General features: G+C 38.3%; 1 protein-coding gene and 1 non-coding gene across 3 annotated transcripts; both read right to left on the reverse strand.

Moving 5' to 3' along the window:
* Positions 1-1,305: 1,305 nt before the first annotated feature.
* On the reverse strand, positions 1,306-24,535 carry LOC150054030 (cytochrome P450 2C5-like). 2 transcript variants are annotated; one of them, XM_090346203.1, is made up of 9 exons: positions 24,322-24,535; positions 23,086-23,248; positions 22,755-22,904; positions 20,403-20,563; positions 18,341-18,517; positions 12,992-13,139; positions 11,421-11,608; positions 7,533-7,674; positions 1,824-2,100 (listed from the first exon to the last, which is right to left on the reverse strand). In XM_090346203.1, exons 1-9 carry the CDS (start codon positions 24,487-24,489, stop codon positions 1,919-1,921), a joined length of 1,479 nt encoding a protein of 492 aa, XP_090202329.1. In that variant the 5' UTR covers positions 24,490-24,535; the 3' UTR covers positions 1,824-1,918. The 2 variants fall into 2 exon arrangements, with proteins under 2 accessions (XP_090202328.1, XP_090202329.1); XM_090346202.1 differs by lacking the exon at positions 24,322-24,535 and having other exon boundaries at positions 1,306-2,029; positions 23,086-23,258.
* LOC150054031 (U6 spliceosomal RNA) lies at positions 9,408-9,512 on the reverse strand. Its single transcript, XR_016537982.1, has one exon. It is a non-coding gene; the product is annotated as a U6 spliceosomal RNA (small nuclear RNA).
* Positions 24,536-24,916: the final 381 nt, after the last annotated feature.

Here is a 24,916-nt window from a genome sequence, read left to right on the forward strand (position 1 = left end):
CTAATCATTGACTTTGAAAACAAGTAAGATTATCTGGTATATTGTCTATGCAATTATATGTTTATTTGAAACAGGAAAGGGAAGGGGGGAAAACAAGAGGAGGGGATAGGGTTAGGGGAGGGAAATGAGGACAGAAACATAAGAAGGGGTATCAATGTGTGTGAAGTAATGCGCCTTCTATCTGGCGAATATAACTGTAATCCTTCTATGACTTGCAATAAAAAAGGAAGAAAAAAAACAAATAAGAGTTTCATAATTGCAGTATCCATTGATTAAATTTTGTGTTAGGGACATTTGGTGTTTTTACTCTTGAGAAATGGCAAACACTTTGTGATGGATGAACTTTTTATCCAGGACAAAACTAAGCAGTAAGTTTATGAGTTATTCATCAAACAGTGTTTGCAACTCACAAAGCTCTGAACTCTAATAAACCGTTGGAATCTAATTCAACACTTATAGACTAAAATCTTTTACTTGGGATAAAGTAAACATGATGGGTCTATTGTAGATTATTTACTTTATTCCCTATGAGTTTTTCCACTCTTCTCTTTCATGTCATGATGCAAAGGGGGGTTTTGAAGAGAAATGGTATATGATATACTGTATGTTCCAGGAGAACATGTACTTAGTTTTAAATGTATTGAGTGTATAAATCCTGTATAAACACACATTGTGTTTATAAGCATGTATAACTATTCACTGATTTATGTATATTGTGTGTGCATCCAGGCCCTAATATACAAGCCTAAGAATTGCAGGGCCAAGGGGCATTGTCTGGGGATGAGTCCAGCAGAGGGGATGAATGATGTTATTTACTTTCATGGCAAGGTCGAAGGAAGGTGAAATTGTGTGTTAGATGTTTGTGAAAATTTGAAAATGAAATGGGAAAAGTGATTTCATTGTCCTTATTATAATTGTCATCGCATTTGTGTGGAGTGCAAAACAACAAGTAGAAGGTAAAGGAAAGAAAGGAAAACAGACTGAGGATATGTTTCACTCTGTAGAGTGTTTGTCTAGGAAGAACAAGGTCCTGAATTTAAACCTCAGCACTGCCAAAAATGAAAACAAATAATTATATGGTCAAGCATATTGTATAAGTGCATGAAACATCTTAAAAGGTATAACTGATGTGCTCCAATAACAACAACAACAACAACAACAACAACAACAACCACCACCAAGTGGGCAATTAGCAGTATACAAACCATAAATTTGTATCTGGCTTTCAGTTGGGAAAATCAATAGAGGAGAATATTTCCAAATTTTATTTTACTTTTTTTTGCCATTAACGATAAGATAAAGACATGCACTTTAACCTTCAATGTTTATTCCTGTCCATGTCTGTGTTTCCCAGTATTTTCCCACAGGAGTTTGTGCTTTTGGACATTGCTTTGGTTTGTTAAATCCACATATGAGGGGTGACATACCCACAGTTTTCCTACCATCAACCCCTTCACTACCCCAATGCTTGTCATAATGTGGCAACATGGGACTCTAGTTTGTTTCATTGCTTCACTGAATTTTGAACCAAGTAGGAAGGTCTGAGAATGACCCCAGGAATGAAAAATAGTATTTATAATTGAGGATATACAGAGAAATCAGTCTGAAATGTCACATGACAATCATTTTATGATGTTGTGGTACTAGCATATTGTCAAATCAACATTAGATAAGTATGAGCGCTTGGGGTGGTGACTGAAAGTGTTAAAAGTCATTGGGGACTGTTGGTAGCATTGTACAATGACACAGGAAACTCTCCATGTGGAGAATCGGTCTTCTGGATCTGGGAGGAATGAGGAGAGGTGAGAAGGTAGGAGAGGAAGTCATTCCTGATAAGGGAAAAAGGTGAGTAGTGGCTCAGAAGAGGGAACTGCAGATTGCTGCCCATCCAGCTGGAGCCACACAGCAGAGCTCTTCTTCATACTGGAATGAAGTAGAGCTGGTATGGAGGTGGCACTGAAGTCAACCCCTTCAGCACTGGTGTGGTATCGAGGTCCTGTGGATCCTGCAGAGATTTCAGGTTGAAGTTCTGTAAAATGGAGGTCAGGAATAAAAACAGCTCCATGCGGGCCAGGCCTTCACCAACACATATCCGTTTGCCTGAAAAAAATTTTTTTCAATAAAAGTCAAAGCAGGAAATGATTCCTTTTATGTAAGTGTGAGCTTCTAAAGCACTGCCTTTGTAACTGGAATAATAAAAAGTGCCAGTGCCAATGTTTGTTAATGAAATACTAAATGCATAGCAGATGGATGCATGGAGGTACACAGGGTAGACAGATTATTTGCCTAACATGCAATCTTTTTTAAAAAAATATTTTTATTGTAATTAATAAAAGGGTTACATGATATTTGCCAGATAGAAGGTGCATTAATTCACATACATTGATACCCTTTCACATGTCTTGGTACCCATTACCTTCCCCCCCACTCCCACCCCTCTTGGTTTTCCCCCCTTCCCTATCAAATTTCAAATAACCAAATACAAATAAATTCAGTATATCAGATAACAAAGTGAGATACTGTAACAATATGAGATACCCAAGGGACAGCAAAGGACATGAGAGATAACATAGTACATTAAGGACATTCATTCATTATATGGCTTTTGTTTCAATATCCTGGAGGTCCTTTCAATTAGCTTCATACTATATGGCCTTATGTGTCAAGATTTTGCTCTATTGCAGATCTCTGGTAGTAGAGCCCAAGGTTTCTACTGATTATGACAAATGAGGGAAACTATTGAGCCTACGTTCCTTTGAGTCTGGCTTACTTCACTTAATATGATTTTTTCTAAGTCTTTCCATTTCCTAACAAATGGGGCGATGTCATTCTTTCTGACAGCAGCATAGAATTCCATTGTGTACAAATACCACAACTTGTTGATCCACTCATCAACTGAGGGACATCTAGGTTGGTTCCATATCTTTGCTATGGTGAATAGTGCTGCAATGAACATTGTTGTGCTAGTGGATTTGGTATGCCCTTGTTCCTGGATGGTTGGGTAAATGCCAAGTAGTGGAATTGCTGGGTCATAGGGGAGTTCTATGTTTAGCCTTTTGAGGCACTGCCACACTGCTTTCCATAGTGGTTGAACGAGTTTGCACTCCCACCAACAGTGTAGTAGTGATCCCTCCTGGCTACATCCCCTCCAGCATCTGTTATTATTTGTTTTCCTGATCCTGGCCATATCTAACTGGAGTGAGGTGGAATCTTAGAGTTGTTTTGATTTGCATTTCTTTTATGACCAGAGATGTTGAGCATTTCTTCATGTGTTTATAGGCCATTTTCTAACATGCAATCTTAAGTAATACATCAATAAAAGTTTTGATGTGAGAGTGGGAGCACACACCTGCATTTCTCTAGCACAGGAGGCAAAGGTAGAAGGATCTGCAGTTGGTAACCAGTCTAGGTTACATTTTTTTTGGCCAGACATGGGACTTGAACTCTGGGTCTGGGCACTGTTCCTGAGATTTTCACCTCAAGCCTACTACCCTATCCCTTGAACCACAGCACCATTTCCAGGTTTTTGGTGGCTAATTGGAGATAAGAGTCTCACAGACTTTAGTGCCTGGGCTGGCTTTGAACCATGATCCTCAGATCTCAGCCTCCTGAGCAGCTAGGATTATAGGCGTGAGCCACCACGCCTGGCTAGGCTACATTTTTATGACCCTGTCTTTAAATAAAATTCTAAAGTCAAACATACTAAACCAAATTACATAAAAAAATGGATTGACATCTTCTTGTAAAAGCTTTAGAAGTATTTCTGCATGAAAAAGTATCTTTTAAAACATATTTTCTTCCTCTTTTTCCCTCTTTCTCTCTATGCAAGCTGGTGGGTTGTTGAACTTTTATGTCAGTTATGTTCGCTGCTAAAGAGCACAGTCATAATTTATATTTAGATTCTAATACTATTTATCCCTGTGCTTGAGATAAAGATTTAACATAGTTTGTTCTCAACTAGAAGACCTACTTTCTTTCCTTCTCTCTTACTATTATTCTTGTTTATCATGAAGGTCTGTGACCACGTAGTTTGGGATTTCATCAAACTTGTGGGTAATGGAGTGACATACACGCAGGGATGGAGGGTACAGACCTACCCTAGACTCCATGTGGGACCCATCACATGTAAAGATACCAGGGAAAAATACTGCTTTTGAAGTCAATTCAGAAGTCAAATGTCCCTCATCACCCATGTGGCTGAGTTATTGAAACTCTCTGAGTCTTAGTGTCTTTCTGTGTTAAATGGGGATGCCCATAGTTACTTCATGAAGTGCTGGGAGGAATGAACATAACCATAGTTTTATTATAGTGCAAGCTTCATGGGCTTTATTATTCTATTTATAAGCATTTGAGTTTCAGGTTTCTGTGATAAACTTCGTATATTCTAGAAACATCTGTGCTTTACTAAGAAAACACATTCATATTGTTCATGTTATTTGTTCCCAGTAAAATGTTTAATGAACACTGTTTGTGTTTTAATATATACAGCTGAACTCTCCATTTTATCTGCCTACAGTACTCAAGTTGATTTATTTATTGCCAGTACTCAAGTTTGAAGTATCATATTATGCCATTCCTTTTGGTTATGATCCATGTCCCTAACAGACATTAAGACACAGACCAAGGGGAGGGTAATGGGGACCAAGACATGTGAAAGGGTATCAATATATGTGAATGAATGCACCTTCTATCTGGCAAATATCATGTATCCCTTTTATTAATTACAATAATATATATATATATATATTTATATAGCTCAGGGCCAGCTCTAAGGCCAGAGTTCAAGCTCCATGACCCCTCTCTACAAAAAAAAAGATGAATGATTTTAAAGAAGGGAAGTTGTTAGGCTTGTTTCCTAGTACAAATGAATCAAAAGGATCAATAAAATATATTTTAATTCATCTAGCTGTAAAGTCTCTAATATACAGAGTTTGGGCCTATGGAAAGTAGCCAATACTGTGAATAAGCAGTGAGAGGTAAAGTTAAGGAAAATGGTAAGCATACATTGCTTACTTAAGATATTAGATAAAACATGAAAGAAAGAAGTGCAATGGTGGAAACTGTTACAAGTATTAATTTAAGAACATTATAAAAGATGGTGAGAGAATAACGAAGAATCTACTCTTCCTGAATGCTTGGCTACTCTGCATATAAGTTATTTGCAATAATTGCAATATTCTTCACCCAAGAAGATAGTCTGCCAATTATAGATTTGAAGCTACTAGGTGTTCTTGCATATTTATGCCTCAGTTTCCTCATTTGTAAAATTTGGGGTTGATCTATAAGGAAATATTTAGCCCTTAAAAATTGATATTCTGCTAAGGAACAAAAGATGCATGATATCCTTAGTATGTGGCTATTAGAGCCAAAGACTACAAGAGCCAGGATTCAATATTTGTGTACCCAATGCTATGGACATGGTACTGGAAATATAAACATAACTACATAGACATAAAAACTTATGACTCTATAGACATAATGTTTTATTACATAGATTAATATGTATCTATGCTATACAAACCCTTAGCCTAATTTTGATTAAGTTCTAAAAACGAAGTGCCAGTGATTGTATATAGAGATTCCCTTCTTGAATACTTGTTTGTTAAACTTGTCATTTGAAATATGATGTAAAAATCAATGTTAATAAATTCTTTAAGAAAAATTGAAAAAAAACAAACACAGTATAGCAAGAACAACAACAACAAAAAGACACAGACCACATTTAATTTCCTTTTTGTATTCTTTGTGTCCCTTCGAGCAATAAAATCTCATCCTCTATTCAGTTTCCTAAATATGATGTTCAGATATTCCCTGATGCACAAAATCACCTGAAAGATTAATTTTGTCAGTCTTTAAAATAGTTTCCCTCATGTAAAACAAGTACATTTTTGAAGGGAAGATTGGTGCTTTTCCCCATGTTATCTATGTGACAGAGGCATAGCAGGTATCTAAGGTCACTGCATTGGCTGGGGGCCAGTAGCTCAGGCTTGCAATTCTAGCCATTCAGGACACTGAGAACATAGGGTCATCCTTCAAAGCCAGCCGCAGGTAGAATAGTCCCTGAGACTCTTATCTTGAAGTAACTACCAGAAAATGTGAAGCAGAATTGAAGTTCAACGTGATAGAGTACTAGCCTTGAGTAACAAAGGTCAAAGACTGTCTAAGTCCTGAGGTCAAGCCCCAGAAGCAACAGCAACAACAAAATTACCAAATGAACCAACAAAAAAAGGTGGGGCTTGGAATGAAGTTTAGTGGTGATGTGCTTGTCTAGTATGCACAAAGCCCTCAGTACCACAAACACAGAAAAAGCCAGAAATGGTGTTGTGGCTCAAGTAGCAGAGTGCTGGCCTTGAGAAAGCTCAAGGACAGTGCCAAGGCTCTGAATTCAAGCCGCAGGACTGGCAAAAAACAAACAAACAACCATCATAGCATCAGAGAAGGAAAGTTGCTGTCTGGCCATTAACCAGCCCACATACTTTAGGTGTGGAGATTCAATATTCCCAGCATTTGTCTTGGATTGAAAGAAGAGCAGAGTGCTCTGGAATCTTTTTAGGATATCTGCCACTGCCACATGTTCCTGGTATGTCCATAAGATTATTTGACAGTTTCTGACTCTCTGGGTTGACAGCAAATGCTCTGCTCTCACGGTTCATGATCTCTCTTTTTTTTTTTTTTTTTTTTTTTTTTTTGTGGATCATGGGGTTTGAATTCAGCCTGGGTGTTTTCCCTGAGCTCTCTTCAGCTCAAGGCTACTGCCCTACTCGTGAGCCAAGCCCCACTTCCAATTTTCTAGAGGTTAATTGGAGATAAGAATCTCAGGTCCTTTTATGCCCGGGCTGGCTTTGAACCTTGGTCCTCAGATCTCAACCTCCTGAGAAGCTAGGATTACAGGCATGAGCCACTGTTCCGGGCTGGTTTATGATATTTTAAAACATGCTCTGCTCCATCTTCTGTCTACTCTCTGTCCACTTTGAAGTACCTCGAAGGTCTTAAAGTGTTGTTTCCCCCATTTTCCGTTTAATATTGGAGTGTGAAAAAGTGATAAACTGGTTAATAGTCCCCTCTCCCAATCCTGTTGTCTTGTAATTTGTAATTTTTCCTCCTTTCTGCCCTTAAGTGCTCCTCTGTGTCTTTGGGAGACATTTCATTCTATAGAAGAACCTGGGGATGACACATGCCACAAAAGATATAGGAGGGACCTGTGAGAAGGTCCCCGTTCTCATTGTGAATGAAGGCAGTCTAAATGATTATTACTTTCTAGGAAGAGATAATCATGCTATATGTAAATAAAGAATGTAAAGGATCTATGCTTTAACTTGCTCAACTTGGAAGAAATGCACAGACAAACTGAAGCCTCACGAATTTTGTCCAACAGAAAGGGTGTATCATGAACAGGGAAAGTGCATGAGCATCGAGAGTGGTGATCCTATCATGAGGTAAGGGAAAATATATCAGGCCCAAAGAAGGTATTACATAAGTTTCAACTGACCCATCCCCAAGTTTTCTTGCAACATGGAAATAAAATTTATTACCTGTTGAGAAAGGCATGAAGCAATCATTTTTCTTAAAGTTACCACTTTTATCCAGAAAGTGTTCAGGGTCAAACATCTCTGGGTTGGGGAATTCCTTGTGATCATACAACACAGATGTCAGTGATGTCAATATGGTTGTGCCCTGGGAACAAGAACAACAGACCACACAGAGAAGCTAAGATATATATATATATATATAGATTTAGATATATATAGATAGATAGAAATAGATATATAGATAGATATAGATGCCAGAGGATCACAAATAAAATCCTAGATACTCAGGAGGCTGAGACCTGAGGACTGCAGTTCAAAGCCAGCAAGCCAGCTTAGGCAGGAAGGTTTGTGAGATTCTGATCTCCAGTTAACGACTAGAAAACTGAAAGAGGTGCTGGGACTCAAAGTGGTAGAGTGCTAGCTTTGAGTAAAAGAGCTTTGGGACTGCAATCAGGCCCCGAGTTCAAGCTCTATGCCCAATAAAAACAGTTGTAGAAGTGACAGATAAAATGAAAAGGACTTAGTTCAATCTTCTTGCCAACAAAGACTTCAAACCAATGAACTGGCTTCGGGTAGAATAAATATCAACACAGAAAATATGAAAAAACACAACTATGTCAGAAGTCTAACAATTCTATAGCAATAGTCACAGAGGATATTGAAGAAGAAAACCAAAGAAATCAAACCAAGATTACAAGAATGATAAAAAATGAGAAAGGACATGTATAAAAATGTGAGTAAAAATGAAGAAGATACAAATAAACTGCCAAGTGAAGGAAGGAAAACAATGGAACATGTCAATGAGTAGTTCAATAAAGATACAGAAATCTTAAAAGAGAAACTAAAATTTTGGAAATGAAAAGTTATATGAATCAAATAAAAAAACTCAGTGGAGGGGCCGGAGTTTGGCCTAGTGGTAGAGTAGCTTGCCTAGCATGCACGAAGATCCGGGTTCAATTCCTCGGTACCACATACATAGAAAAAAAGCCAGAAGTGTTGCTGAGGCTCAAGTGGTAGAGCTCTAGCCTTGAGAAAGTCCAAGGACAGTGCTCAGGCCCTGAGCTCAAGCCCAGGACAGGCAAAAACAAAAGAAAACAAAACAAAAAACGAAAAACTCAGTGGAAAAGAGTGGATGAAATTGCTGGCTGGGAGTGTAGCCTAGTGGTAGAGTGCTCACCTCCCATATAAAGCCCTGGGTTCTGTTACTTGGTACCATACACAGAGAAAAAGCTGGAAGTGGCACTGCGTCTCAAGTGGCAGAGCGCTAGCTTTGAGCAAAACATGTCAAAAGACAGTGTCCAGGCCTTGAGTTCAAGCTCCATGATTGGCAAAAAAAAAAAAGAGTGAATCAAATTGAAAACATTATATCAGGGCTCAAGGACAAAGTAGATATATTAGAATAGTCAGATGAAAAACTAGGTGAAAAAGGAATAGGAAAAGAGCATTGAAGTCACCTGGGAAATTTGAAAGATCAAACTTATATAATCTTGGCATGGAAGAAGGAGAAGAGGCCCATGCTAAATGAATAAGAAATATTTAATAAAATAATAGGAGAATATTTCCTAAATCTTTAGCAGTTCTTATACAGGAGGCCTTTAGAACAGCAAATAGACCATATCAGAAAAGAATCACTCCTGACATCAATTTAAGAGTACTGAATTGTGAAAAAGAAAAGCAATCAGTCATTTACGGTGGGAAGCGCATCAGCATAACAGCAGATTGTGCAACAGCAGAAACCTCAAAAGCAAGGAGGACATAAAGCAATGGAAAGTGAACTCCTGCCCATCTAGAATACCGTGACTGCATTTGCTCACTCTTCCTCCTTCCCTTCCTGTGCCCCATGTGTCCTCACTTCCATTTCCTGGTTTTCGTTCTGATCAAATTATGAAGCGTTTCACAAAAAGGAGCTCCAGCCTCGTGCAAGGGTGGTGCTGAGCTTCCTGAATGTTCCAATTTTAGCATATGTGCTGCCTAAGCCAGCACCATGCTTACAATTTTCCACATATAAAAAGAAGAGTCCTAGGCATTCACACAGTGAGACCCAAGGAAGATGCTTTCAGGAAAGGAACAAAAAGCTCAATGTCTATGAGCATATGATCATGCAAAATAATATTTATCAGAATGAATTCAAGGAAATTAAAAGCTATTTTTTTGCTGTCTTTGTTTTCTTTCCTATTGGTTCTGTGTGCTTATTTATCTTTCTGTGGGAGTGTAAGGGGAGGCATAGAAATGGAGGGAGAAAGGGTGAACCAATGTAGCAGTGGAACTCACCAGACACTATGTTGAAAATGAACTAGACAACATTTGTGGGCAGGAATGGGAAGGGAAACTGGAGAGAGCCAGGGAACAGGTGACATTGTCCAAGAAGAAATGTATGCTACCTAACTTATCTAACTAACGTCTCTGCACATCACCTTTATAATAACAATTTAAAAAGTTTAAGAAGAGAAATCATTGCATCAATAAATCTAATTCAAAATATGTACAAAATTTGTGACATAAGTAAAAATACAGGGTATATTTCCCTAATGTTAGTAAAAGAAACCTACACAAATCTACTTAAGATATAAAATCTTGACAGTGAAATATCAAGCTTGAAATCTTTTCTGCCAATCTGAAATGAAACAAAGATGAGTGTCACTACACATTTTATGGCACCGGCTGCCATTGCAAAAATTCTGCAAAGTGAAATTATGGACATAAGAAAAGAAAAGCTAGTGTAAAAATAGTAGCCCAGGTATTATGATCATGCAACTTAAAATCCCAAATAAGTCTACAAATTAATCATTAGCAATGATGTTAAACTTCATGAGTTTATTTATTATGAAGTCATCAGAATGATTAAAGGGGATTATGTTTCTACATGTCAGGTACAACAAATAGCAAACTCACCAAACAGAAAATAACAATCAAGTAGGTCTGAGATTTTTCACACTTGTAATCCTAGCTACTCAGAAGGCCAAAATCTGGGAATCGTAGTTCAAAGTCAACTTGAGGTAGAAAAGGCTGTGAGACTCCTATCTCCGCTTAACCACCACAAAAGTGGAAATGGAACTGCTGCTCAAAGTGGTAGAGTGCTCGTCTAGAGCAAAAAGAGCTCAGGGAGAGTGCCCAGGCCCTGAGTTCAAGCTCTACAACTTAAAAAACAAAAGAAAAGGAAAGAAAGAAATGAAGAAAGAAAACAATAATAATCAAAGTACTCAGTATTTAGAAAAAGTCTATGAAATATTTGTAAGCCTCTATTGGAAATGAAATATTGCTTGGAAAATAAAGCATGGGAATATTGAGAGCATAATTTAATAGTGAAGAGGGACCTGAGTGTGGCCTAGAGGTTGAGTGCTCACCTAGCATGCACAAAGTCCTGGGTTCGATTCCTTGGAACCCCATACACAGAAAAAGTAGTAAGTGGTGCTGTGACTCAGGTTGCAGAGTGCTAGCCTTGAGAAAGCTCAAGGACAGTGCTCAGGACCTGAGTTCAAGCACCAAGACTGACAAGAAAATGAATAGAAGAAATCGAAAGAACATTTTTAACCCAATTTTTCTGTAATATCTGTTGGTATAAAAAGCATCCCATTAGAGCATTTTGAGAAACTCATAAAATAAATTTGTAATATTCATTTGGAAAAAACAAACCTAAACTAAGCATAACCAAAAAAGTGGGGGAAAAACCCAAACCCAAAACAAAAAGAGGTTACTGGGTAGAACAGAATTGGAAAATGTACAGTGCAGATACCAGGGCCATTCTTGCTTGGATGTATACCCTAAACCTCCCGTAACACTAGGTCTCCTGGGAGGCTTTCAGCTCTCTCATTGGTGTGAAGGAGCCGACTTCCACAGTGAACACAGAAACTCAGGCTTTTATGGAGGCTCCCAGAGAAGAAATAATCCCACCTTGGGAATGACGTAGCCTCTGAACTTCACGTCATGGGTCACTGCATGGGGCAGGTTCATGGGTGAGAGATCAATGTATCTCTGGACCTCATGCAGCACTGCATCCGTGTAGGGCATGCGGCTCCTGTCCTGCATGCAGGGGCTCCGGTGACTGCCAATCACTTGGTCAATCTCTTCCTTCACTTTAGCTGGTTGAGACACAAATAAGGAATGGTGAGATAGGAGGAAAGTGGCATCTCATATTGGTTTTTTTTTCCAGTCCCAGGGCTTGAACTCAGGTCTTGAGCACTATCCTTGGGCTTTCTAGAGCAAGATTAGAGCTCCTCCACTTGAGCCACAGCACCACGTCTGGCTTTTTCCTTTGGTACCCAGGAATTGAACCCCGGTTCTTCCTGCATGTTAGGTAAGCACTCTACCAGTAGGCCAAACTCCCGACCGGAGACCTCTCATATTTATCCTTCAGTGTCCTTCCCCATAATTTCTGAGCATGCAGATTCCCAGTTGCCAATTTTTATATAGAGAGAGCCTTTCTTTTCTTGTGGATGAAAGTAAGTTACCTGATGAATGGAAGTAGGGTGAGAATTTGAGCATGGAAAGTCTGTTTTTTAAACTCTTTTTCTTGTTAGTTCTAAACACGAAACTTCATGGGAATTTTAGAGACAGACTTTGCTTGGTTTTTCTGCGCTCAGAACTTTTTCTGTTAAAACATTTAGGTGAAAGCATCGTGTGTCTGGCTCAGTTATTCATCACTATTATGTCTACTCTTAGTTTTAGGATTTTGGCAAAGATTTCTTATCTGTTTCTTATTTTCCCCTTTTGTCTTAAAGGACTTAATCTCACTTAAAATGATTTTTTATTGTGATTAATAGAAGGATTACATTATATTCACCAGATAAAAGGTGCATAACTTCACAAATTAAAATGGTTTTTTTTATCATTAGTTCCTAAATCCTAAAATAATGTTTCCCTTAGTAGAATTCTTTAAATGTAAAGGAATGCTGTAAAGGATAAAACTTGTGGATGCCCTTGTAAAATTCTTACTTTATCAAACAGAAGTTTTACAGAATTGGACTTATGAATTTGTAAATTTCCTTGAGGTATGTCTTCTGCCTCAATAATACCTCTGTAATGAGTCTCTGTTTTAGAACCTGTCTCAGAATGGAATTTATCTCAGATACCCTTATTAATTTCTAGCAGTTCTACTTATGCGTTAGTGAGTTCTCTTTGGTCTAGGGCAGCATTAGAATTATGGGAATGAGGAAAGATATACATATATACATACATACATACATACATACATACATATCAATTTACCTATTTTAAAAGCTGGAATTTTTGAGGTAAAATCAATTTGTAATTGTATCTGCATTTATGCTGGAGCTGTTTCCCCACAATTACCTGCCATAAAATCCAGACATCAGACCAGAGTCTCATTGCTTTTCCTACTGCGTTGTTCTCATCACTTGTATCTGGTTTGAGCTGGTGGCATGGTATCTTGAACTGCGAGAAATATCTAACAACCTGCATATCACAAGCAACATCTTTCCTCTATTTTCTCATCATTCACCCACCTGTGATGTGGGGATGCTTCATCAGGAGCAGCAGGGCGTATCTCAGTGTTGTGCTTGTTGTTTCTGTCCCAGCAACAAATAAATCCATGGTAGACATGACCAAATTTTCAGTAGTAAACTCCAATGGTTCCTTGTGATTTTCCTGCTCCTAGGTTTTGATATAATTAAATTAGTTACCTGAACATGTAGTGACAGTTAATTACAGTATTGCACAGGGTATAAACCTGAAGAGTAAAGAACCAAGAGAAATAGACAATGACCTAGTGAGTGTAGTGCATTAGTTGAGCCTAATGCTTCATGGCATTGTGGCATTCATAGTCTAACTGATATGGTACTGTGACTATATTTGACATCATGAAACTCACTGCTCAGCTAAGCAACTAATAATTTGCTTGCTTGCTTGCTTATTTATTTATTTATTTATTTATTTATTTATTTATTTATTTATATTTTGTGGTTGTGGGACTTGAACTTGGCCTTGGTGCTGTCCCTGAGCTCTTTAGCTCAAAGCAACTGCCTTACCCTGGAGCCAAGCCCCATTTCCTGTTTTATAGAGGTTAACTGGAGGTAAGAGTTTCGAGTCCTTTTGTGCCTGGGCTGGCTTTGAACCTTGATCCTCAGATATCAGCCTCCTGAATATCTAGGATTCGAGGCATGAGCCACTGCACCTGGCTTAATAATTTAATTTTTAAATTAATAATTCTGGGCCGGGAGTTTGGTCTAGTGGTAGAGTGCTTGCCTAGCATCCACGAAGACCCAGGTTCAATTCCTCCGTACCACAAACACAGAAAAATAGCCAGAAGTGGTGCTGAGGCTCAAGTGGTAGAGCTCTAGCCTTGAGAAAGTCCAAGGACAGTGCTTAGGCCCTGAGCTCAAGCCCAGGACTGGCAAAAAAAAAAAAAAAAAGAATAATTCTCTCTCTCTCTCCCCCTCTCCCTCTCCCTCTCCCTTTCCCTCTCTTTCCCTCCCTCTCCCTCCGCCTCCCCCTCTCTCTCCCCCCGCCTCCCCCTCTCTCTCCCCCCTCCCCCCACCATCTCTCTCTCTCTTTGTCAGTTCACCAGTTTAAGCTCTGGCACTGGGCGCTGTTTTTGAGCTTTTTTTTAAAAATTGTACTGTATAGAGGGGTTACAGTTACATTTGACAGATAGTAGGTGCAGTACTTCTCACACAATGATACCCCTTCTCATGTTTTTGTCCCCATTTCCTTCCTCCACCCCTTCCCTGTTCTTGGACTTTCTCAAGGCTAGAGCATTACCACTTGAGCCACAGCACCACTTCTAGCTTTTCTAGGTATGTGGTACAGAGGAATGGTACCTAGGTCTTCGTGCATGCTAGGCAAGCACTCTACCACTAGGCCAAACTTCTGGCACCAATTTCTCTGGTTTTTAAAGGATCAGAAAATTGGATCATTTAAGTAGGAAAATTAGGGTATTGGTGTGATAAGCCTGAAGAAAGAATTGAATTTCATTTTAATTTATTTTTATTTTTTATAGGGACTCCATCAGAAGAATTGGTTTGAGCAATTTAACTTTTTGTTGTTGTTGATATTATTGATTCTGGGGCTTCAACTCAGGGCTTGGGTGTTTTCTTTGAGAGTTTTTACTCAAGTTTTGTGCTACACCACTTCCCACTCTTTGCTAGTTAATTGGAGATAAAAGTCTTAGGGACTTTTGCACTTAAGCTGGCTTCAAACCTTGATCCTCAGATCATAGCTCCTTGAGTGACTGGCTTCGATTTCAGGCATAAGATTCTGGTTGCAATTTAACTTCTTGTATCAAAAATTTACATATGTTCAATACTGCTTGTGGACCTGCTAACAGAAGCAAAACATAAGAGTAACAAGAAGTTAAATATGGGTTTGTCAAAACAAGGTAGGGTGCTGGGCACAGTGGCTTACACCTGTAATCCTAGCTACTCAGAAGGTTGAGATCTGAGGATCCCAGTTCAAAGCCAGCCTGGGTGCTAAAGTTTGAGAGACTCTTATCTCCAATTGATCACCAGTGGTGCTGTGGTTCCAGTGGTAGATGCTAGCTGAAGAGCTGAAGAGCTCAGGGACAGCAATGCCCAAGGCTAGCAGTTCAAGCCTCATGACTCCCCCCCCCCCAAAAAAAATGGGCCAGCAGATGGGAAACATCAGGTCAGGCTGTTTAGGGAACCTGGGAAGGATGGACTAGAAATACAGGAGCTGAAGAGACACTAAATCATGAAGACACAAAGCAGACAAACTAATTTTCATTGATACAAAGGAGAGAGTATGAATGAAGCACTGCCAAAGACTGGGAAGACCGTGTGAAATGAAGCTGTCAACAGGATGCAGTTACACGTGTTGAATGAGGAAATCATTAAATGATCCAAATTATTAATAATTATTTTTTTTGCCAGTCCTGGGCTTGGGCTCAGGGCCTGATCACTGTCCCTGGATTTTCTCAAGGCTAGGGCTCTACCACTTGAGCCACAGCACCACTTATGGCTTTTTGCTACATATGTGGTGCTGAGGAATCAATCCGGGGTCTTTGTGCATGCTAGGCAAGCACTCTACCACTAGGCCAAACTCCTGGCCCCAATGGTTATTTTTAACCGGTCCCTGGGCTGGCATTAAATCCATCATGCTTCTATAATAGCGAGATGACTTGTAGCATGTCTAGTAATATGTAATGAAATAATTAAACTGAAACTCTGAATATTTGTTCTTGCTAGGAAAGGAGTCACCTCCTGTGACAATATCAACTTCATGTACTTTCTAAGCTCATCAAGTCAAACTTTGGTAATATTAACTTTACGAAGTTTTCCATGATCAAGTTACAATTACTCATAAATCTTAAGGTGAAAGTACTCTAGGAGGGGCCAGGAGTTTGGCCTTGTGGTAGAGTGCTTGCCTAGCATGCATGAAGATCTGGGTTTGATTCCTCAGTACTGCATACACAGAAAAAAGCCAGAAGTGGTGCTGTGGGTCAAGTGGTAGAGCTCTAGCCTTGAGAAAGCCCAAGGACAGTGCTCAGGCCCTGAGTTCAAAGCCTAGGACTGGCAAAACAAAAAAGTACTCTAGAATAGTGTGCTCAAACACCAATATGAAAGCTTCATCTGTCAACATGAATTTGGAGATATCATAATTACAAAGCATGTATCCAATTATTATCTTGGCTATAGAAATGTTGGAAAAATTAATGAAAATCAAAACGAATGAAACTTTGATGATACCATGTCATGAACTAAGGCAGTAATTTATCTTATGTTTAAGGCATTAATTTATCTTTCATTCAGAAGAAGTTAATATTCTTAAGATAAAATGAAAGAGAAGAGAATCTCTCCGGAATATATCTACTCTGCAAAAAATGGTGAGGAGTCAGCTTTCAAATAGAAACTAAAGCATATTGATCAATAAACCAACACCATATTACATATCCTGGTTAAATATAACTCTACAGATAAATATGAGTGTTAATAATACTATATTTTTGTATTCAATTTCTTTTTGGTTTATATACATTTTTTATTAATAATAATGTCAGTTTTATTCATCACATAGCACTGTGGTAAAGAGCAAATAAAAGAGCACCTATTTTTTCATAATCTATAAATGTGACTCATAATCTTTAATCTTCCCACTTCAATCCTTTTGCTGTAAGACACCATAAAACCTTCCAGAAAGTCAGTCCATTGTATAGATTCTTATTTTGGCTGGATTCTCATTCCCTGTCTTTGTCTCACAAAAGAGTTTCCAAATAAAACTTTGTCCACTACTAGTTTTGTACTTGGTATTTCTGTAACTAAATTCATAATAACTTTGAAGAAATTGAATTGTCATACCATAGATGGGTGGCAAAGTTTTACAAGGGAGAAAGCCAGACACAAATATCAAAGGAAAATCACTATGACTGGAAACAAAAGGTACACTCAGATGTTTGCCTTTAAATTAGAAGGTTTTGATGCAACAGCCAGAAATTTAAAGTTGATTGTTGGATTGGAGGTTGGAGAGGGGACAGACAAATGCAGAGAAGACTGGTGGTCAAATACAGTCATTACATTCAATATACATATATAAAAATGAAACCACATATAGAGGGGATATGGAAGTTATTGGATAGAACAATGGAAAAAGTGACATTGAACAAGATGCATTGTACTTATAAACTAAAAATATATACATTTTTTAAAGGAACTATATGAGGCAATAATCATAGATGAATGCTGTGAATACCTAATGTGTTAAAGATGTAAGTTGTGACAAAAAAGGAAGGTGGAATTGGAAGGAAGGATTAAACTTGTAGTCAGAAGCTAATTTGTTGTAATTTCACATTAGACTGTCATAAATTAGTGATAGTAATTCCCATGATAACTAATAAGGAATCAACTATACTTAGTTCATTGCAGTACTTCATATACATACATATATATGAAGCATTTTAATCATTTGCAAAGTATAATACAAGATTTTGATACATAAATACATACTTTAAATATTACAATAAAATTCTTTAAGGGTGGTGAATCATGACTAAATATCATTCCAGAATTATTTCTTCAAGGCCAAATCTGACTTACAGAGCATGCAGAGAGTCCACCTTAATTAGGTAATCTATTCTATAGATTATATAACAATGACATACATTTTTATATGACATAATACATTGCATGACAATTGTTTCTGTCACTTTCTTCTATATTACTTGACTCTCTTTCCATTTTTTTTTTGCCAGTCCTTGGCTTGAGCTTGGGGTCTGAGCACTGTCCTTAGACTTTCTCAAGGCTAGAGCTCTACCATTTGAGCCTCAGCAACATTTCCGGCATTTTTCTATGTATGTGGTACCGAGGAATCGAACCCGGGTCTTCCTGCATGCTATGCTACCACTAGGCCAAACTCCAGGCCGGCCGTTACTTGACTCTCTTTATCTAGATTATTTCCATATAAACAAAAGAGTCAATGTATTGTATTCTAATTTTTTTTTCCCCCGTTGGTCATGGGGCTTGAACTCTGGGCCTGGGTGTTGTCCCTGAGCTGTGCAGCAAGGCTATCAATCTACTCCTTGAGCCACAGCACTACTTCCAGTTTTCTGGTGGTTAATTGTAAATGAGAGTCTCTCAAACTTTAGCACCAGGCTAAAGCATCTTCAGATCTCAGCCTCTTGGGTAGCTAGGTTTACAGGAATGAGCCACTGATGCCTGGCAATTCTAATTATTTAACAAATTAATTTTAAGTTTCCCAGGATCCTTAGTATAGATTCATTTATATAATTAAGAACTTATTTTTTTTTTCAAAAACTGCTTGTCCGATTGTTTAAACATCTTTAGTAATTCCAACTATTCAATGTTCAAGACTTCAAATAACTGTGTGGATTTTTAACATTTTACCTGCTTCATTTTAATCAGGAAACAATCAATAAAGTCTCTTGGATTGTTAACATCCAGTAATTTTTCATGGTCTTTTATTCTCTCCAAAATATATTTTTTTACATAAGCAATATTATTTTTTACTCTTTGATGACTGCCTGGTACCAAATCAAGGATATCAGGGAAAAGGTTGTAGATCTAAAAGGAAAAATAGAAATTTATGAGTATATCATGTATACATACTATGCATATTATGGAAAGCTTGGATGTAAATAAAATGTTATAATACTTTGATCTTGAAGGGATTTTTTTGGGTGGGGCGGGCTAGCTTGGGGCTTATGGCCTGGTCTCTGTCCTGAGCCTATCTGTGCTCAACACAGCACTCTACTTCTTGAGCAACATCACTACTTCTGGCTTTTCCTGAGCAGATTATTTAGGAGATAAGAGTCTCACAAACTGTCCTGCCTGGGCTGGCTTTGAACCATGATCCTCATATCTCATCCTCCTGAGTAGCTATGAGTACATAAGCCACTGGTGCCCACCTTGCATGGAAATTTCAATGGAACATATAAAGTGGGAGTGGTTCAAAAGGATTTCTTAAACTCAGCCTCAAATCAGAGCATCTAAATGACTTCTCCATAATCATATAGTCATTATTACAGAGGTTAGGGCATGATAAATGAGTACAAGGGAGAACATTGTGAGGATGTTTTACAATTCAATTTTGCCACTTCTACCCAGACTATCTTGTCCTCTAGGTCCCAGCAAACACTCTGATTCTACTTGGTGATTCTTAGCAGTTTCTACTGTCTCAAATATGCTTCCTCTGTGAGGGAAAATACTTCTGATTGGAAAACAAGCCTGTGGGAAATGTAAGCTTTCAGTAAGGACCTGGATATCCACTGATCCACAAGGCATCATTCTGGAATTAAACAAAGCAATTTATAGGAAAATCCCTTTGGGATTTAATGGGAAATATCAAATTAATTACTTGATTTTATTAGCTTCAGTCAATCCTATATTTGTATATTGTTTTTAAGTGAGAGTAAAATATAGGCTTAGACATCCTTCTCAGATATTTATATTTTTCTTCCATTTTTATGGGGATTAGTTTTCATTTTGACATGTCCCTTTCTGAATGAAATGCATGTTTATTTTTAGAGCCAGTAATGGGATATGATTGCATTCAGGGCCTCAGGCTTTTGCTTAGCTATTTTGCCTATAGCTAGTGTTCTATTTCTTCAGCTCTATTTCTTTTTCTTCCCATCTATCTATATCTATCTTTCTATCTATCTATCTATCTATCTATCTATCTATCTATCTATCTATCTATCTATCTATTTGTGTCAGTAATGGCATTTGAAGTCTAGGCCTGGGCATGTCCTTGTGCTCATCAGCTTAAGGGTATTGCTCTACCCCTTGAGCCACAGTGCCACTTTCAGTTTTTTGGTGGTTAATTGGAGATAAGAGTCTCATGGGCTCTAGTTCCAGGGTTGGCTTTGAACTGGAATCCTCAGATCTCAGCTTCCTGAAGCTAGGATTACAGATGGGTGCCACCAGTGCCCAGCTTGAGCTACATTTCTTGCCCGGTTATACTTTGCTTGTTATTTGAGCAGACTTCCCTGCTCTGGCTGACTTCAATCCTTGGTCTTCCAGGTCACAATCTACTGAGTATAATTAACATTGTAGACATGAGGCAAGAGAGTGCAGCCATGCAGTATATCTAGATGAGACTTGGCGCCTCTGCTGAGTCTCTTTATCTTTCCCTTTCCTGTTTCCCAAACCAACTTCAACAACCTTCCTCATTCCATTTTGGAACTGCAGAAAATGAACTACATCTCTATCTCTTGCCCTGTAGTAATAACTACTCAAAGTTAATAAAGGGCCTTAATATAAAATCAGAAACTCTGGAGCTACTACAAAACTAGAAGAGGAAAATCACTAGAACACATTCCTTTAGTCAGGAACTTCCTGAATAGCCCTTCATGATTCTTTTCATAGGACTGTCCTGCTTGCTCTTTACTTGATTTGGGTCATCAAAACAAAAAAGCCTTTTCTTAGGAAGAAAAGATCTGGGTTTCACCTGTATCCATGGTGAGCTCAAAGTCTTGATAATGTCATCAAATTTCTCCATCAAGTTAAGGAAGCTCTGGTCTTTATAGTCAAAACGATTCTGGAAGACAATGGAGCAGATCACATTGGAAGGAGCACAGCCAAGAATGAAGGTGGGGTCACAGGGTGAGCCTGAAGAGTTAGAAACAAAGGAAACATAGGTATGAAATACTTAGTCTTTGCCATCTTTACCAATTTTTATTACTATTTTAGTAATAAATTCCTCTAACAGCCAAATATTCAATATGAATTAATCTGGTCTATCACTTTATCTGAATCCTGACTTGGCCAGTACAAACTAATCTTTAAAAACTGGCATTTCATATAAATTCACTTTACCTATAGTTGTTCCATTCCAGCTATATGCTATTTTGGAGGAAGAAGACTTTTATATTTCTAATAGTCAATCATTCAGGATAGTAATCTGTTTGCAAAGCCTACAGACTGCAGAACACTGAGAAAGAAAGGGAGAGAATATGAGGTCCCTGTGGCTTTTTTGAATCACCAATACTGAGAAACTAAAGAGAGAGATTATACTTGCATTGAAATACTACAAGGATTCAAAGTAGAAAGTATTCATGTGATATGAGGAAAATATTAACTAAATTTAAACCTTTTATTAAATGAAAACCTACAGAAAGTCAATCAGAAACATAAAATTATTAAATAGGAGACATCTCTTTTGTCATTTCAATATTCAAAGGTGAATTTCCCCTCCTTAGGAAATAAATAGTAAGACTAATCAAAGACCAAATTTAATTTATGAACAAATGTGAACTTTTGGAATTCTGGGACGAATAATATGTTACATTTATTTTAAATTTGTCTATCCTTGAGTTGCTGTCTATCCTTTGACAGATAAAGCAAAGGATAATATTTAGTAGCCTGTGTATAGTGAAAATGCTATGTGCAAATTGTCAATATGTATGGTGATACTGAGTTTAATATATATAAGACTATAGATTGATATGAGTCAAAGTACTCAGAGAAACTTTTAATCATGAAGGGGATAGTTGTGGGGATTTTCTGTGATTGCATGTGTGTGTGTGCGTGTGTGTGTGTGTTTGTGTGTGTGTGTCATTTACAGAGTTAAGTCTTTTTTTCAGTCTTCTATTTTATTTGCAAGAATGAATTTAAAAAGCCACATCCATTTAGAAAGCAATGGGACAGTCATATCCATTGGGACCAGCAGGTGATAGGTGAGTGGACTTTAATCTGGGAGTTATTATTATAATATCTTTCCACATAAAATCTAATAAGCATGGAGAAAGTGATAGGCACAAGTGAAAATTGAACCAGAGTATACTAAGAGAAAAATGGATAAAGAATTAATTGTAACAGTTGAAATCGAACTAATGGAATAATTTAATGAATTTGTGTGTTTTAAAGATTCATGATAGCTAGCATAGTTCTCAAAATATGTACATAAAAACTCTGAAGTACAGGATGTGAAGAAATAACTCATGTTGATCTGTAGCATTATGCTCTGTTTGCAGAGAAATAGTTTTTGATGCAAATTATATTAAGAGAATGCAGAGAAAATAAAATTATATCTTAAAGTACACCATGACTATCCAAAATTACATGCATGGGTAACAAGGAAACCTCGAAATGTCAATGAAAATGAGCAACCATGTAGTGGTTTCTGTGTGTAGTCTCTGAGTGATAGTAAGTTTGTTACCACCTTGTACATTTAGCAAGCCCTCTTGTGTGGGGACAATACTAGGTATCCTGAATTATGCCGAGTGGGAAACATTGTTCCTTATGTCTTCTGAAAAGAAACTCAGAACATCTCTTATGCCACACATTGATGTGGCTTATGACTATAATTCTAGCTACTCAGGAGGATGAAATGTGAGGAGCCAGCTGAGCAGCCACGCTGTGAAAATCTATGACACCGATAGTAACTCAACAGAACAAAAGCTGGAGATGCAGCTCAAATGGCAGAACAAGTTCAAAGTTCAGAGTTCAAGGCTCCAATATCAGCATAAAATGAAAAGAAAAATTCGGAGCTGGAAGTTGGCCTAGTGGTAGAGTGCTCACCTAGCATTCTTGAAGGCTTGGGTTTGATTCCTCAGTCCCATGTACATAGTAAAAAGCCAGAAGTGGTGCTGTGGCTCAAGTGATAGAGTTCTACACTTGAGAAAGCCTAAGGACAGTGCTCGTGCCCTGAGTTCAAGTCTCAGGATTAGCAAAAAATGAAAATTTGTTTTTATGATTTCTGATGTGAAAGCAAAAGAAGCTTTATCTGACACACATGGACATTAACAGTGCCCTTTGTAACTCTGCATCTATTATAATAGTGATGTAAAGCAACTCCCACCCTTGGTTGTCCTTAACTCCTCCACCAGGCAGCGGGCTTCCTCTTGCACACGCTCTTCAATGCTCCTCTTCCCCATCCCAAAGTTCCGCAAGGTCATGAGAGAGAAGCGCCTCATCTCTTGCCATCTGTTTCCATTGCTGAAAGCAATTCCTAAACGAGGGGAGGCAGAAACATGGATGGAGAACACCAGCAAGAGGAAGCTGGCAGACGCAGCCACAGGGATGGCAAAACTCTGCCTAGAGAATCCATCAGGACTGTTTTCCCATCCTCCTTGTCACCACCTCCTCTTCCCAACACGCTGATATATACACACAGGCATATGTACACTTACCAAAGCCTTTAAAACATTTATCAATCAATGGGATTTTGCCTCTGCCAGAGAACTCCTCCCCATGGTCAATCAGAGCTTCCTTCACTGCTTCATATCCATACAACACCACAGTGGGCTTCATGCCCAAATACAGAGTGAACACGGGGCCATAGACTTGTGACAGCTGTAAGTGAGAAGGGAAGAAAATTACTGGCCAATACTATGCTTCTTTATTTTCACCAACACCACATGAAATATTCCCCAAATTCATCTCTTATAAAGGCTGTTTGAGGTGGCTAAAGTGTGCCATGCAATGGACCAGGCTTTTGACACACCATTACAATCCATCCTCACATCAAAACACACAGCGGACTGGTCATACTTCACAAAGAAAGATGGAGTCCAAATTCATTTTGAGAGAGAGACTCATGGAGCCCCATAGTTCAACCTTTGCTCATTGAACATTCCATGCTTGAGAAATGTTTGCACAGTCCTTTGCACACCAAATGAATAGCTAGGTGATGGGCTTTGTATCACCTATGAAGCTCTTACTATGGAGAATCTTACTTCCTGGGACAAACAAGGGAAAATGGCATTTTAAAATCAGTATGGGTGCTTCTATAGCCAAGTGCAGTTGGGATCTATTGACATTAGAAACAGAGGGTGGGCCTACAGAGGCGTCCCCATTACATGAAACATCTTCCTAAACCATTTGCTACCCAGCAGCATTCTTGGCCACTGATAAAACTTCCTATGCAAAACTCCAAGTGGAATTTGACACCATCAGAATTCTCCTAAAGGGTCTTATGTTTTCAGGTTATCTTCACAATCCTCATAACATCTCAGAGAAGTCCATGTTCAGGAAGATTCAGAATCATAATCCATGTTTAATATGCTGTGTTTTTGAATTGAAGTATTAATCACAACTCTTTCCTTTGCAAGGATCTTCAGACAAAAAAACAAAAACAAAAACAAAAACCTTAAAAACCTGTCTGTTGAACTGAGATGGGGAGAACAATCCATAGCATTTGTACTTTTGTGACTGAGACTACAAAAGAACAATAACCCACTCTTATAAAACATTACTTCATTCTATGATTAAAATACAAATTGGAATAGTCACAGCGTATAACACTTTACACAAGAATTTTTCTTTATAAGAATCAATCATACTACTGTTCCTTTAGCAGTAGATTTAAAAAAATGATTCAATTTGGTGGAGCTTGTTTCCACTGGGGGAGCATGAAGTGTACTTACGTTCCTTAAAGATTTAGTGATGTTTTTAGTTTCAACCTGCAGTATATTTCCAATGATTGGGAAAGGGGTGGGGCCAGGAGGGAGCTTCCTTCTCCCAGAGTTCTGTCTCCATATGGAAAAGAGAAGCAGACAGGAGAGACCCAGCACCAGGACAGCTACTGGATCCATGGAGGTCTTCTCTGCTTGTTGAGAGTCCTGTGAGCTTGCAATGCAGACCGTATATAATGGGCCCTGAGACTGCAGTGCACAACTCCTTAATGTTTTCTTTAGTAGTCAATTATCTCTTCTGACTAGACTTTGCACTGTAGACAGAGATAAAGGTAGTTTGACCTGTACACATGTGTCTATTTTCAGAGGATGGGAGTTGCAGTTTATTTGTTGGTGATCACATATTGCTAATTTAAAATGCAAAGCTAGCCAGCCATCGGTGGCTTATGCCTGTAATTCTAGCTACTCAACAGGTTGAGATCTGATGATCAAGGTTTAAAGCCAGCTGGGGCATAAAAGGACCTTAGACTCTTATCTCCAAGTAACCTCTAGAAAACAGTCACTAGGGCTTGGCTCAGGGTAGGGTGGTAGCCTTGAGCTGAAGAGC

The sequence above is a fragment of the Megascapheus bottae genome, chromosome 15, assembly GCF_031878675.1.
Source record: "Megascapheus bottae isolate mThoBot1 chromosome 15, mThoBot2.hap1, whole genome shotgun sequence".
In the NCBI taxonomy this organism is placed as follows: domain Eukaryota; kingdom Metazoa; phylum Chordata; class Mammalia; order Rodentia; family Geomyidae; genus Megascapheus; species Megascapheus bottae.

Bases quoted from the DNA above. Each gene is read 5' to 3' on its own strand.
- LOC150054030 (XM_090346203.1), bottom strand. From the start codon at position 24,489: ATGGATCCAGTAGCTGTCCTGGTGCTGGGTCTCTCCTGTCTGCTTCTC. The intron at 20,564-22,754 runs GTGGGAGTTGCT...CTAACTCTTCAG, and splicing joins GGAGTTAAGGACAACCAAGG to GCTCACCCTGTGACCCCACC. The intron at 7,675-11,420 runs GTGGGATTATTT...TCTTGTTCCCAG, and splicing joins GAGGCTACGTCATTCCCAAG to GGCACAACCATATTGACATC.